General features: G+C 47.1%; 2 protein-coding genes across 11 annotated transcripts in view; both read left to right on the top strand.

Moving 5' to 3' along the window:
* Nucleotides 1-10,586, top strand: part of LOC144892410 (splicing factor U2AF 65 kDa subunit-like) — a 51,236-nt gene extending 40,650 nt beyond the window's left edge. For 2 of the 8 annotated variants that reach the window (XM_078778979.1, XM_078778983.1), the window contains exons 5-11: nt 3,047-3,163; nt 5,987-6,125; nt 6,232-6,323; nt 8,913-9,035; nt 9,150-9,304; nt 9,427-9,679; nt 9,808-10,586. In XM_078778979.1, coding sequence (XP_078635105.1) covers nt 3,047-3,163; nt 5,987-6,125; nt 6,232-6,323; nt 8,913-9,035; nt 9,150-9,304; nt 9,427-9,679; nt 9,808-9,939 — 1,011 coding nt within the window. In that variant the 3' untranslated portion in view covers nt 9,940-10,586. Of the gene's footprint in view, nt 1-3,046; nt 3,164-5,986; nt 6,126-6,231; nt 6,324-8,912; nt 9,036-9,149; nt 9,306-9,426; nt 9,680-9,807 lie in introns of all 8 variants that reach the window. The other 6 variants (XM_078778981.1, XM_078778986.1, XM_078778985.1 and 3 more) reach the window with 6 other exon arrangements.
* A 1,017-nt stretch (nt 10,587-11,603) lies between these two features.
* Nucleotides 11,604-14,640, top strand: part of LOC137426804 (myosin phosphatase Rho-interacting protein) — a 57,577-nt gene continuing 54,540 nt past the window's right edge. The window contains exons 1-3 of one of the 3 annotated variants that reach the window (XM_078778994.1): nt 11,604-11,773; nt 11,861-11,963; nt 13,195-13,268. The gene's annotated coding sequence lies outside the window, so the exon portion shown is untranslated. The other 2 variants (XM_078778995.1, XM_078778993.1) reach the window with 2 other exon arrangements.

The raw sequence follows: 14,640 nt of genomic DNA on the forward strand, positions 1-14,640 counted from the left end.
CTAGTGGTTTAGTTATGCTATTAGCCAATTGATGAAGAAAATATTTTATGATCTTTTCTTGATTTTAATTATGCAATTAATCAATCAATTATTGCGCACCTCTCCCTCCAAATACAGTCTCTATGAGCTGCACGGCGGTATTGCCGGGCGCCAGGGGTGCCCCGGCAATGCCGCGTTGGAGGATATTTAATTATTTGGCATGGGGGCGGTGTACTTTGAATGTATCAGAACTTGGTTTGCTCTTTTTTGTGACTGTTTGGGCAGGTTCTCTTTTTGGGGGGGAAACCACTCATCTTTCTCTCCACGCTGTGCCCCCTTCACCCCCACCCTAATGCCCCTTCACCTCCCACCCTGCTATCCTCCTTCACCTCCCACCCCTGCTGTCTGCCTTCACCTCCCTTCCATGCTGTCCCCCTTCACCTCCCTCCCATGCTGTCCCCCTTCACCTCTCTCCCATGCTGTTCCTCTTCACCTCTCCCTCTGCTGCCCACCTTCACCCCCCCCCCCCCCGCTGTGTCCACCTTCACCCCCCCCCCCCTTGCTGGCCGCCTTCACCTCTCCCCCTGCTGTCCACCTTCACCCCCCCCTCCCCCCCGCTGTGTCCACCTTCACCTCTCCCCCTGCTGTCCACCTTCACCCCCCCCTCCCCCCCGCTGTGTCCACCTTCACCTCCCTCCCCTGCTGTCCCCCTTCATCTCTCCCTCCCCCTGCTGTCCCCCTTCACCTCTCCCCCCCCCCCCTGCTGTCCCCCGTTAACCTCTCCCCCTGCTGTCCCCCGTTAACCTCTCCCCCTGCTGTCTCCTGTTAACCTCTCCCCCTGCTGCCCCCCTTCACCTCTCCACCTGCTGCCCCCCTTCACCTCTCCCCCTGCTGCCCCCCTTCACCTCTCCCCCTACTGCCCCCCTTCACCTCTCCCCCTACTGCCCCCCTTCACCTCTCCCCCTGTTGTCCCCCTTCACCTCTCCCCCTGCTGTCCCCCTTCACCTCCCCCCCCCCCTGCTGTCCCCCTTCACCTTCCCCCCCCTGCTGTCCCCCTTCACCTTCCCCCCCCTGCTGTCCCCCTTCAACTCCCCCCCCCCCTGCTATGTCCCCTTCACCTCTCCCCCTGCTGCCCCCCTTCACCTCTCCCCCTGCTGCCCCCCTTCACCTCTCCCCCTGCTGCCCCCCTTCACCTCTCCCCCTGCTGCCCCCCTTCACCTCTCCCCCTGCTGCCCCCCTTCACCTCTCCCCCTGCTGCCCCCCTTCACCTCTCCCCCTGCTGCCCCCTTCACCTCTCCCCCTGCTGCCCCCCTTCACCTCCCCCCCTGCTGCCTCCCTTCACCTCTCCCCCTGCTGCCCCCCTTCACCTCTCCCCCTACTTCCCCCCTTCACCTCTCCCCCTGTTGTCCCCCTTCACCTCTCCCCCTGCTGTCCCCCTTCACCTCCCCCCCCCTGCTGTCCCCCTTCACCTCCCCCCCCCCCCCCTGCTATGTCCCCTTTCACCTTCCCCTGCTGTCCCCCTTCACCTCTCCCCCTGCTGTCCCCCTTCACCTCTCCCCCTGCTGTCCCCCTTCACCTCTCCCCCTGCTGTCCCCCTTCACCTCTCCCCCTGCTGTCCCCCTTCACCTCTCCCCCTGCTGCTGTCCCCCTTCACCTCTCCCCCTGCTGCTGTCCCCCTTCACCTCTCCCCCTGCTGTCCCCCTTCACCTCTCCCCCTGCTGTCCCCTTTCACCTCCCTCTCCCCCCCCCCCCCTGCTGTTGCTGTGAGCCAGGATTTTCCCTAAAACAGAAAATACCAACAATGTTGGGGGTCAGTGGATGGTTGATGCCCACAAAAACCATGAATATGCAAAGTACAGGGTCGCGAATGTAGAAGAAGCAGGTCACATTTTATCCACCGCAAATGTCGGGGTTTGACGGTACTGTATATCTCTTCAGGCGATGTTCACGAGGAGGCTTTACGGAAACTCAACAACCTGCTTGAACATATCAAGGTGGTCCTATTGCGAATATCTGAAGGATAAAAGGTGGATCGGTTCTTACAAAGTTAACATTTTTCATACCAGGAGAAAAATCAGATTAGATTGTGGCATTGAGGAGAATATTTGGCAATCTTGCCTCCAGATCTATGGTGAGAAACATTCCATGAAGCATTTCGTCACTCTCTACCAATATGTTCCGAACAAAACCTATTCCAATGGCCCTTATCAAGTACAAAGCGAAGCTTTCATCGAGTGTTGGGAACTTTAGGTTTGCCGAGGGGAAAAAAATCCCACTCCCACTTTGCATCCCACTTGTGTTCAAAGAATAGTTCTAATATTTCCCAAAATGAATATAATATATCTTGATGTTGATATAAAAAAAATTCACCCCATTTATGGTATTTGTAATCCCACCATCCCTGGTGTTGGGCTAGCGGCTAGGGTGCCGGCTTAGGATCCTAGGATCCTGGGTTCGAATCCCGGTCAATCGCTGAATTAACGCCAGGGGGGTTGACTCAGCCTGTCATCCTTCCGAGGTCGGCTAATTGAGTACCAGTTCACTGGTAATTCCCTGCTTGTCGTTAAAGGCGGCAAAAAGGGTTGGCGTCAGGAAGGGCATCCGGCCGTAAAACATTGCTTCAAAAAGGGGACCGAAAAACAACAACAACCATGGTCCCCGAAAAAGGCCAACCCCCGCTTGCGGGGGAAAATGGCCTCTAAAGGTGGTTTTTATGGTATTTGTAATCGCTTTTAAAAACGTTTTTCATTGTAATTTCGGCAATAAATATAATTTAAATTGATTTGCCTAATTTCTATTAAATGGTTTTCCTTTGGTGCTTTTCTTCCGGATAGAAAGTCTTATGTTCAATTTCCTTCCCCGACCGTAATGTCGTTCCCTGGCCGCATCGGCCCTCGGATAAGTAAGAACATGACGCCGTGTCCTTCCCACTTGTTCTCTTCAGTCCTGCTGTGTTGGTCTGACCCACTTCTTCCTCTGCTGTTTAATCTTTCATGAGGCCATGCTTTGTAAAAAAAAAAATTGTGTTTTTATTCGTGTTACTAATGGGGTGGGGTGGCTTGTACAGGAAGCGATGCTGGACTTTTTCAACAACCAGATGAAATTGGCTGGTCTAAACACAGCCCCAGGAGATCCAGTGCTGGCTGTGCAAATCAACCTGGACAAAAACTTTGCGTTCCTCGAGGTATGTCTGCCTGAAATTGAGGCTTGAGCCAGCTTCTAAACTGATATAGTATCTAGCTAATAATATGTTTGTTCGCCTGTCCTTCTGTGTGGACCACTCCTTTCCACGTATTGGTTGCACAGCTGACCTAAGTGTTGTTATTATACTAATATTATATCCTTAAGAGTTCATGGAAATCCCTTGAAAGTGTTTTTGGTTTCATATTACAATTATTTATTTGATCACATCTCTGAATAAACTTCCTGCTGGACTCCTGCTTTTGCACCCCACTGTATATACATGTATGTATGTACATACAAACACATATGTATGTCGGTGTTCTCTCGGGGGGAGAGACAGAACAGCCGACTGCTATCTGTCTCTTTCACAGACTACAACCAAGCCAGAAGGCTCATTTTATCATATACTAACAGGGTACCTGTTGCTGACGGGTTCCTCAATGTCGCGACTAAAATGAGCAATTTTTTGGAGCATGTATTGGTATAAACAGGAATTAAACTTTTTTTTTTAAAAATCCGTGAGCAGACAGATATTGCACTGGGTGGAGCTGGTAGCCATGGCAACCTCGTTCCATTCCACCTGCTAAGATTTCTAATCCATGCTTCTTGTACCTCCAAAAGTACTGCTGGGGAGCAAGGATGAAATTATGGAAGCTCGGCTAGGAGACGGATTCAGGCACGTTTTGGGCCTCCTATCTGACCGAAGATCAAGTTTTTTTTTTTTTTTTTTTTTTTTTTTTTTTCCGTGCCAACCAACCACCTCCAGGCACCTATCCCTTAACGTAGCTTCATCAGCTACAACCCACCCCTCGCTCTATACTTCCCATAGCTTTGCTTTTGGCAATTTCCATTCGGTATTTCTCACAGCATTTTGTTCTGGTTTCCCGTTCTATGATCGTTTATCAGTCATTCCAGTTTCACTTTTCAGCATCAGTTTTTCTTTGGGATATAAGTTTTGAGTCATCATTGCCACTTGTGATGCGATCCAAATGGCAGCAAACAAAAACTGTCAAAAACTATTTCTGGGTGGAGGCGGAGGTTTATTTCAATTTTCTAAGGGGTCCATGGTGTCAAGGGTTTTTAAATGCCTAAAAGGTCTAAAAATGGTTTAAGGTGTCTTAACTTTGGTTACAATGGGGTCTAAGGACGAAACCGCAAAAGAGGTCTAATGCGTCTTTCAGTGTATGTGTCTCTAAAGGTTCTAAATGGGTATGAAGGGGTCTTAAGGTTCCAAAAGAGTGTGTGGGGTCTTAAGGGTTTAAAGGTCTAAAAGTTGGGTTCCAATCGTATGTAATTGTCAGACGTAGGCACAGTCCAGTAATACTTAATTAAACGTGTGTGTGTCTGTCCGGGCCGTAACCTTTTTTTACCATTTGAGCTATCGTCATCAAATTTTCACCAAAGCTTTATTATGATAATATGGAGAAGGCAAATTAATAATTTTGGCAAAAGGTCAAATGTCAGTGTCACCTAAAATCATCAATTTTCATGCATTGACCTGAAATTTTAAGAATTTTCGTTTTGGGTCACTGAATTGGTTCACCAATCAAAAGCTAGAAGCTGATTGTTTTTGTTGTTTTTTTTAGATCAGATTTTTTTAGATCAAATTTAGATTTTATTAGATTTGATTTTATTAGATTTTTTTTAGATTTATTATATTAGATTAGATTTTTTATATATTAGATTTTAGATTTTTATTATATTATATTAGATTATATTATTATTATATTATTATATAATTATATTATAATTATATTATATTATATTATATTAGATTTTTATTATTAGATTAGATTTTAGATCAAAAGGTCAAAGGTCAAGGTTGTGTAGAAGTGGCAATTTTCACCTGTTTGACCTGAAATTTAAAGAATTTGCATATTGGGTCACTGAATTTGTTCACTACTCAAAAGTTAGGAGTTGGCTTTTTTTTTTTTTTTAATCAAAAGGTCAAGGTTGCATAAAATCGTCAATTTTCATCCAATTGACCAGAAATCCTAAGATTTTGCATATTGGGTAACATTATTGGCTCACCAATCAAAAGCTAGAAGCTGATTATATTTTAGATCTAAAGCTCAAAGGTCAAGGCTGAATAAAATCTATTTTCATTTTGTATTTTTTTAAACCGTTTTTGTTATTTTGAGCATATGGAAGAAGAAGAAGTCGTCTGAATACAAACGGAAATGTAATGTTATTTTTCTTCATTCAATATGCTAAAAGGTAATTTTGGCAAAAGGTCAACTTCCTACTACTAGCCTGGCGTTGGCTTAGCGGTTAGGGTGCCGGCCTGGGATCCTAGGATCCTGGGTTCGAATCCCGGTCGATCGCTGAATTAACGCCAGGGGGGTTGACTCAGCCTGTCATCCTTCCGAGGTCGGCAAATTGAGTACCAGCTTGCTGGGATGAATGATCACGGTGTGTACCCCGATTCAGAATAGGTACACTGTATCCCTGCGCATTGAAGAGCGTGACCAAGGGTTGGCGTCAGGAAAGGCATCCGGCCATAAAAACATTGCCTCAAACAGGGAACCATGATTGTCATGGGGCCCGCAAGGCTAACCCCCGCTCTAGCGGGGAAAAATGGCCTTAATACGATCATTCATTCATTCATTCATTCAATATGCTAAAAGGATGGACCAAACCATGAACTATGCCATCTTATATTGTCAAGGATAACTCCCTACTTGTGGCGATAGCTGAGATTACCCATCTCAAATGTAGACCATCTGTCTAGCACTAGTTATACAAGAAAATAGTAAGAACCAGATGTATCTCTGATTTTAGGTTTGCAATTGTTAAGTCGGTTTCTTTTTACACTCATTCACAGCTGCGTTCTGTTGACGAGACCACACAGGCTCTGGCTTTCGATGGGATCATATTCCAGGGGCAGCCTCTGAAACTACGGAGACCACATGACTACCAGCCACTCCCTGGCATGGTGGAGGCACCACCCGTGCACGTGCCAGGTATTAGTGAGGGTCTTGCCCTCTCACATCTGCGTGCTCCCCCTTGTGGGGCAGCTCGCGCGTTACGGACAGCTTGTTGATTCTGCTTTGGTGCCACTGACTGCAGCCTGCTCCCCAGGTGTGATTTCCACCGTTGTGCAGGATTCGCCGCATAAGGTGTTCATCGGAGGGCTGCCTTCGTACCTCAGTGATGACCAGGTATGCAGACGTGACCACAAGCAGCACTGCTTCCCCACCCCACCAAACATATTCTTCCATCCCTAACCCTTCCTGCAGTAACACCAGCCCATCTTGCAAGTCCTCATCATTACGGTACTGCACCACACACCTTGACAGAATCGCATTTTCAGTTGGTAGCTGACCACTTTTGACATTACACTCTGGCTCTAGAACTGTGGGAGAGACGTTTCGCCAATTGCCTCTGTGATCATGGCAGCCTACTCCGCATAGGATTAAGGGTGGTGTTAAATGGCAGATTTTGCATTGTTTTTACTTGATTCATGGTCAGAATTTACAAAATTCCACCTTTCCAAAATTTATCACATTCATTTCGGCTGTTAGAAAATATTCTCAGATAATTTTTGGTTTAGGTTGTAATTGGCCACAGTCAATCCTTAATTGGTGGTGGGTGGGAGGTTGGGGAGCTAGGTTTGATGTTTGGAGCATAATACCGAGTGCAATTGGGGTTTGAAATTTGAGTGTAGATTGTAATTGGCCACAGTCCATCCTTGATTGGAGGTGGGGGAGCTAAGTTTGATGTTTGGAGCATAATACCGAGTGCAATTTGGGTTTGAAATTTGAGTGTAGATTGTAATTGGCTACAGTCCATCCTTGATTGGAGGTGGGGGAGCTAAGTTTGATGTTTGGAGCATAATACCGAGTGCAATTGGGGTTTGAAATTTGAGTGTCGATTGTAATTGGCTACAGTCCATCCTTGATTGGTGGTGGGTGGGAGGTGGGGGAGCAAAGTTTGATGTTTGGAGCATAATACCGAGTGCAATTGGGGTTTGAAATTTGAGTGTCGATTGTAATTGGCCACAGTCCATCCTTGATTGGAGGTGGGGGAGCTAAGTTTGATGTTTGGAGCATAATACCGAGTGCAATTGGGGTTTGAAATTTGAGTGTCGATTGTAATTGGCCACAGTCCATCCTTGATTGGTGGTGGGTGGGAGGTGGGGGAGCAAAGTTTGATGTTTGGAGGATATTAAATACCGAGTGCAATTGGGGTTTGAAATTTGAGTGTGTCATAAAATGAGGTTTGTAGGTTGGAAAGGGAGAGGGATTTAATGGGTATGGTTAAGGTTAGAATATGAAGGTTTAAAATCTTAGCACAAGTACCAAGGGCCTGTTGTTGGTTAAGTTAACAGGGTGTCCTTCCGGGTTTGTTGGGCTGTGTTTTTACACACGACTTTGATTAAACGAGTCACGTCTCTGCCGCACTGCATCATGGCTTCTCCGGATTTTGTGAGGCATGGCACCAATGTTGCCTGTTGTGCCAACCTAGCAGTGACTTAATTTAATTCCCCCCTTCCCTCAAAGCGAGTTGTGTTTCCTCAAGGTAAGGTCCTGCACGGCGTGCTATTGAGGGAGCGTCGCGCCAAGCCAGCGGCGAGCTTTCCCTACCACAGTGGCACGTTGTGGTGACAACAGAGATCCACGGAAACCATTGTTTTCAGTCTTTCAAGATAGAAGCTGCAACCACCTCCTGTTTTTTATTTTACTTTTGTAGGGCGTAAGGGCAAGACTTTCTCATGCGCGGAAGTGGCCAAGGAATAGAAGATCGGCTTGCCTTCCTTACCGAGGGAGGGAAAACAGCGTTCTTTTTGCAGGGCTTTGCAGGTTCCCCCACAGGCTTTTTAGGTTTTCAAGATTTGAATTGGAAAGTGAGAAAGACAGTGAGTTGACAGGTGAGGCTCCATTTCGTGGTTATTTGGGCTTTGATTGCGTCAGAAAACGCTAAGTGGGGACATCAAAAGCGTACGCATGTTATTGGTGTCTGGTCATTCGGCAGCCAAAGTAACTGTACAAATACCAATCAATTTTTCAGCTGTAGTAGCATTGGCTGTGTTTATTGCAATAACAAACATTTCTAGCTTGCCTCTGATACTGATGGCTGTTTTATTCTTCTTCCCTGAATTCTCATTCCCCAGCTAGGGGCGAATATGAGCCTAAATCTTGGCGCTTAGTACCAATTGGGCAATAGTACTGTGCTCCTCCGCGACATTGTCCTGGGCTCGCCCAACCAAGGCAAGTAAACCCCACAGGTTCGCCAAACCACGTGGCTGGTACCCCACATGGGCCTCAGGCCCAGGGCCCAGCTCAGGACGGCAGGGTTTTTTTTTTGAGGGTCTACTTGCTCTCTGCAAACCGTACGGTGCAGTTTGGTGGTGATGAGGCATTCTCCAAACCGTTCCGTACACCGTGCCCCTGCTTTTGTGTGGGACATTTGATGTTGCATCGAGGCTCCATTTGCTGTGCTCGCTGGGCTGGCCATGTACGTTAAGGTCGCACATTACTCCAGCCGTGCCTTATTGCTCAGCTAGCATTCCATCTGGAACCTCTGAGCATGTCCGTTACAAATCGGTAGTATGAGAATCGACTCAAAATCTCTTCCCAACGCGAGTATCGATTCAGCCATTTGGCCGATTTGACTTTGTGTTTCAGTTTTGGGAGAAACACAAAAAAATAAATAAAATTGCTATAACCCTAGGTAGTCATTGGTTGCTTAGTAAACTGTTGGTTATTGTTATTGTCTGTCTTCCTGCCCTCCCCCCTCCCATCTACCAGGTTAAGGAGCTGCTAATCTCCTTTGGGCCTCTGAAGGCCTTCAACCTAGTGAAGGATAGTGCTACGTCGTTCTCCAAGGGATACGCCTTTTGCGAGTACGCAGATGTCAATGTCACCGATCAGGTACATTTCATCTAATGCAGCAGAGCGATTGATCATTTGAGACTTTGTTAAAGGGGCATTATGGTGTTATTTCTGCCTTTACCCAGAAAGCCTGCCCTTTTCTTTTCCCCTCAGGCAATTGCTGGCTTGAATGGAATGCAACTGGGAGAGAAGAAGCTGATTGTGCAGAGGGCGAGTGTGGGTGCAAAACTCCCAAATCCGGTGAGCGAAGGACGTTTCGTCTCGAAAGAGTTGCAGCCAATTGCATCTTATGTCCTGACATCGACAGAGGTCTCTTTGTAAAATTGCCCAAAAAAATTATTTACCCCGAGCTTCCTCCTTTCTGTCTTCTGATTAGTGATCTATAAACTCACTATAACACAAGCTTCCTTCCTTTCCTTGAATCCCCACTGGACTCCGTTGTGCAGACCCCCGTGACCCTGCAGGTTCCTGGGTTGCAGTCGAGCCAAGTGCAGCAGGGAGGAACACAATCCACAGAGGTGCTTTGCCTCATGAATATGGTGACCGCTGCGGAACTGGTGGATGAGGAAGAGTACGAGGACATTCTCGAGGACATTCGCGAAGAGTGTGGGAAGTACGGTGCCGTGCACTCCATCGAAATACCTCGGCCAGTCGATGGGATCGACGTACCAGGCTGTGGCAAGGTGAGCGCTCTCGGTGTTGCGTGTTCGTTATCAACGACGACTTCCCGCACTCACTTAAGGCACATTTGATTCCACTTTTCCTGTTGTCTGAAAGTTTTTTTTGCGTCCTCCCATGTCCTCGACCACAGATTTTTGTGGAGTTCACCACGGTGCAGGACTGCCAGAAGGCACAACAGGCCCTCAGTGGCCGCAAGTTTGCGAACCGCGTGGTGGTCACGCAGTATTACTGTCCAGAGCGCTACCATCAGCGGGACTTCTGAGCATCACACAGATCCCAGGGCATCTGACATTTTTGTTGTCTAACTTTATTTTTTTCACGTAGTTGAAAAAAAGAAAAAAGAAAGAAAAAAATAACCAAGCAAACCGTAACCCTGTTGAAAGCATGCCCCCCTTTAAGAGGCAGTCTTGTGCAGCTGTCCAGTTTCTTATGGGTCTGACCCTCCCCCCACCCTGCCCCGTCTCCACCTCCTCTCGAGTCGTCATTAACCTCGTTCGATACCGGTATTGAAGGTCGGGCACAAATGTCGACCGTTGGGGGTCAAGGTGCTTGGCATTCCACGCTATCTGCCGCCATGAACCCAGCATTGGGCTGCTGTATGATAACGGTGCCGGAGCATCGCAGCTTTGCTGTACAGTGTGGCTAATCTCGCTCTTCATTGTGCTTTGTGGGCAAATGACGTCTTTATTTCACCCTCACCTTCCCTACAATCCCTGTATGTTTTCCCTTTTATTTCTGACCTGTAATAAGTTTTTGATCTCCAACCTTGAATAAAGTATCAAGATTGTACCGTCTTTTTCATTTTAATTTTTTGCTTTATTTAACCGTGATGATGTCATCAAGTTTTGTTTTTGGAATGTTTGAAACTCGTGTATCGTGCATTTCTTACAGTAAATTTTTGGAAGTACATTGCAACTGCAGTCATTTATTTATTTATTTTTGAAAACTTCCATCCTAGCGACGCATCCATGATGTTTTGAAATATTTTCTTTCCATCTGGTGTGTTCTTTCATTCCTCAAAAGTTTTCTTCCTATCCATCCACCCACCAAGAACGTTTTTCCCATGCCTTCTCCCTGCTTGCCCAACAACCAAACCCAAATAACCATGTCTTTGTCCCACGAGCCCAACATCACCCCCCTTTACAATGGTGCATTATGCCCATTTGCCCACCACCCCTACCCGCCATGCCTTCATCCGCGCCCTCTGTGCGTCCCGTGCTCGCGCCTTTTCACAGTGGGCAACAGAACACGAGCTGCGCAGGTACAGGTACAGAGAGTCCTCGTAGTTCGATGAGTTTCTATTGGATGAACGGTTTGGGGAAAATGTGCATTTTTCTGTGCCCAATAATTACTTTATTTTTATTTGTTGCCAAGCGTGACGTAACATTTACTTCTTCATCCTTCCTCTCGTTTGCCAACGTGCTTCCTGCCCATTGTTTGAATTCCTCTCAAAAAGATTCATCTCAAGGGCAAAGCTCCGGGTTCCTTTGGCCGTGAGGCAGGTGGAAGGGACACACGACGAGCCTTCCTGTGAGTTCGCCATAACTAATGTAATGTATCACACACACACATCCCTCTCACAAAGGGAGGGATTAAAATACCTTCATTGCTGTTTTCATATGAAGAAATTTTTAAATGAACCACGACGAAAGTTTGCCAGGCTTCTACCACAGAATCCCTCGATTTACCTTAATCACAATTACCTTGTTTTCGTTTAAACGTGATCTTTGCTTTAAGATGCCGGGGTGGTTTTACGTTACTCGCGGCAGCTATTCGAGCGGTGTAGAAACAACGTCCGTGTTGCTTTGCTGGTCGCCCTCGAGAGTGTTGGTCAGTCACGTGTCTTCGTGGTTTATTTATTTATTTTACTTCACAATGCTACAGGTTTTGTACATTACGTTTCTCGGTCACCATGACGGACGCCATCGTGTGCTGTTAATGTTATCTCATCCCTTATAGCTAATCTGAGGGAAGGAAGGTTGGAAACCTGTCCGGTTTGCTCTAGCTCAGGCAGCGGGAATCTTTACCATCCATGTAAATTGTTGGTGTTTTAAAAAATGATTCTTTACCGTTTGTGCTCACTTTCTTCGGCCTCTGTGAGGAAGAGTGCGGGTTTTGGTGAGGAAAGGTGTGGGATTCGAGATGAAGGTGGAGGATGACGTGCGTGGTGTTTGTTTACACAGCAAGTCGAAATGCCACGGGTGATTGGCAGAGCGAAGACTCCGGAGAAGAATGGTTCGAGATGCTCTTTTGTGTTTCAGCTGCTACTAAAGATAGCCTGAACAGGTAACCCGAGTGACGTTGTCAAGCAGCGCCCCCCTCCCCGCCCCCCTAATTGTGTAGTAAAGGCGCCGGTGTCGCATTCCAAGCTCCACTCTGTCTTACAGCTTTCAAGTTCAGTCATTAAAACCATTAATCCTCAAAGTTGAATGTTTCCCCAACGTGTGTGTGAAAGGTAAAGATAGGCCATTTAAGAAAGGAAAGGTGGGACGACAACACAGGATGGTAAGGTAAGGTTAGCAGGATGAGGCATGGATTGGGGGGGGGGGGGGGTGTTGGGGACACAGGTGGATAAGGTGAGCGGGATGAGGCATGGACTGGGGGGAGGGTGGGGTTGGGGACACAGGTGTGAGCGGGATATGGTGGGGTTTGGGACACAGGTGGATAAGGTGAGCGGGATGAGGCATGGACTGGGGGGAGGGGGGGTGTTGGGGACACAGGTGGATAAGGTGAGCGGGATGAGGCATGGACTGGGGGGAGGGTGGGGTTGGGGACACAGGTGTGAGCGGGATAAGGTGAGGATGGTGGGGTTTGGGACACATATGGGTAAGGTGAGCAGGATGAGGTAAGGATGGTGGGGTTTGGGACACAGGTGGATAAGGTGAGCGGGATGAGGCATGGACTGGGGGGAGGGGGGGTGTTGGGGACACAGGTGGATAAGGTGAGCGGGATGAGGCATGGACTGGGGGGGGGGGGTGTTGGGGACACAGGTGGATAAGGTGAGCGGGATGAGGCATGGACTGGGGGGGGGGGGGGGGTTGGGGACACAGGTGGATAAGGTTAGCAGGGTTCGTTTGTGTGGATTGGGGGGTGGGGAGGGAAACACCGAGGTTGTGTGAGTTGGGAATTGGAATCTGTAGGTTTTATCTGACGCCACACCTGGACTGATGTTCAGGTGAGTACCTTTGCCTAACAGTTAGCTGGACCAAGGGACCACGTGTTTTGGTTGTTCACAATGAATCCCGACTTTCATAAGCCTCACATGACTCACTCAAACTTAAGTACACGACGAGATGAGGGTAGGGGATATCAGGTAAATGTGGGCAGGCATGGAGTCAGCTGGCAAGACAGGTTTCATTGTCTTACCTGTTTGAACAAAGCTTCCTGCCTTGCCCTCTCCCCTCCTCCCCTCTTGCTCTCTGGACCTCTCTGCCCAGATCGGTTCCTGTGGCCGATTACACTCTGTACAACTTGCCGGCGGGTTTTGCGTCTTTTACAGTTTGTTTGTTTCCCTCAGGTGCATCGCATGCCAAAAACCTCCACGGTTGCTTGGCACCGCGAACCAGGCGAACCACGCGGGTTCTCAGCCAGGTGAGCTACCTCGAGTCGCATTTTTACCTCCACAGGAAGCCTCTCGAAACGTAAGCTGATAAGATGGCTTCTTACTCCGGTACTTGTATTTGTATTTAGCAATTTTTTCCTCTGCAGTGTTTGAATGATGTGTTAAAACTTGTATGACATACAGGTACGTTCATCTGGTCATTGGTTAATATGGGGTATGACATACAGGTAATGCTCTCGTGTTTTACTGGTCCATCCTCCCATTCTTTTCAAGGCCACTTGTCCTCGACTTCCCCTTGTTGTGCCATTTCTAATCTGAGATTTAGCTCGTATTTCTTCATTGTTCTTGCACAAACATTAACAGGTTTTCGACTCTATTTACCTTGAACTACGGCTTTGCCAAAGGAAAAAAAAACCCTGTTCAAGCATGCACCTCTTCAAACACATCGCTTCCTTCCCCATACCCTCTTCTTTTATCCTCATTGAAACCTGCGCTCGCGAAGCTAAAGTCGGGGCTAAGCATTCAGGTACGTACGTACGTGTCTCCATTTAAAAAATTCATTTTCTCTGCAACCGTTGGTCCGATTGACATGAAATTTTCACCATAGGAGCGCCTCCTCCTTTAGAATATTTTAATGATTATTATGACGTCGTAGGTCACGTGGTACAGACACCATCTTGGAAAAACTTCGCACCTCTTTATCCCTGAAAGTACTCCATGGAAAAAATTTTGACCTGGCGCTCATTGTCAACTACTCCCCATGGGGAATAAGATGTGTTAATGATGATGTCATCGGTGCCTTTGTTATGACGTCATAATTCGACAAGTACAACACATCCATCCGATCATTATTTTAAAAAATTCAGCAACTGTTGGTCTTATGGACACAATTTTCACCATAGGAGCGCCTCCTCCTTTAGAATATTTTAATGATAATCATGACGTCATAGGTCATGTGGTACAGGCACCATCTTGGAAAAACCGAAAAATGTTACACCTCAATATCTCCAAAACCGCTGCATGGGAAAAAATTGAAACGCGACTCTGTAAATAACTCCACATGGGGAATAGGTGTTGTTAACGATGACGTCATTGGTGCCATAATTATGACGTCATAATTCGACACGGACAATGCTTAGTCTGATCAGTTTGAAATGTATTGAGCGTGATCTATGCAACAATTATTTAGAGAATATAAATTTATGATGTCATCGCTCACGTGGTCTGGCAGCCATGTCGGATCAAAGAAAAAAAAAAATGTTCAAAAACAGAAGAGTTGGCTCGCACCAAGTTGAAGCGCAGGGTAAGTATTCTATGAATACCATCTGGTTGAAACCTGTGCTCCCTTCTTAAAATTTTCTCCATATATTTGCAAATTCAAAAAGGTAATCTTTTTATTAC

The sequence above is a fragment of the Myxine glutinosa genome, chromosome 5, assembly GCF_964187855.1.
Source record: "Myxine glutinosa chromosome 5, kmMyxGlut1.1, whole genome shotgun sequence".
Taxonomy (NCBI): Eukaryota; Metazoa; Chordata; class Myxini; order Myxiniformes; family Myxinidae; genus Myxine; species Myxine glutinosa.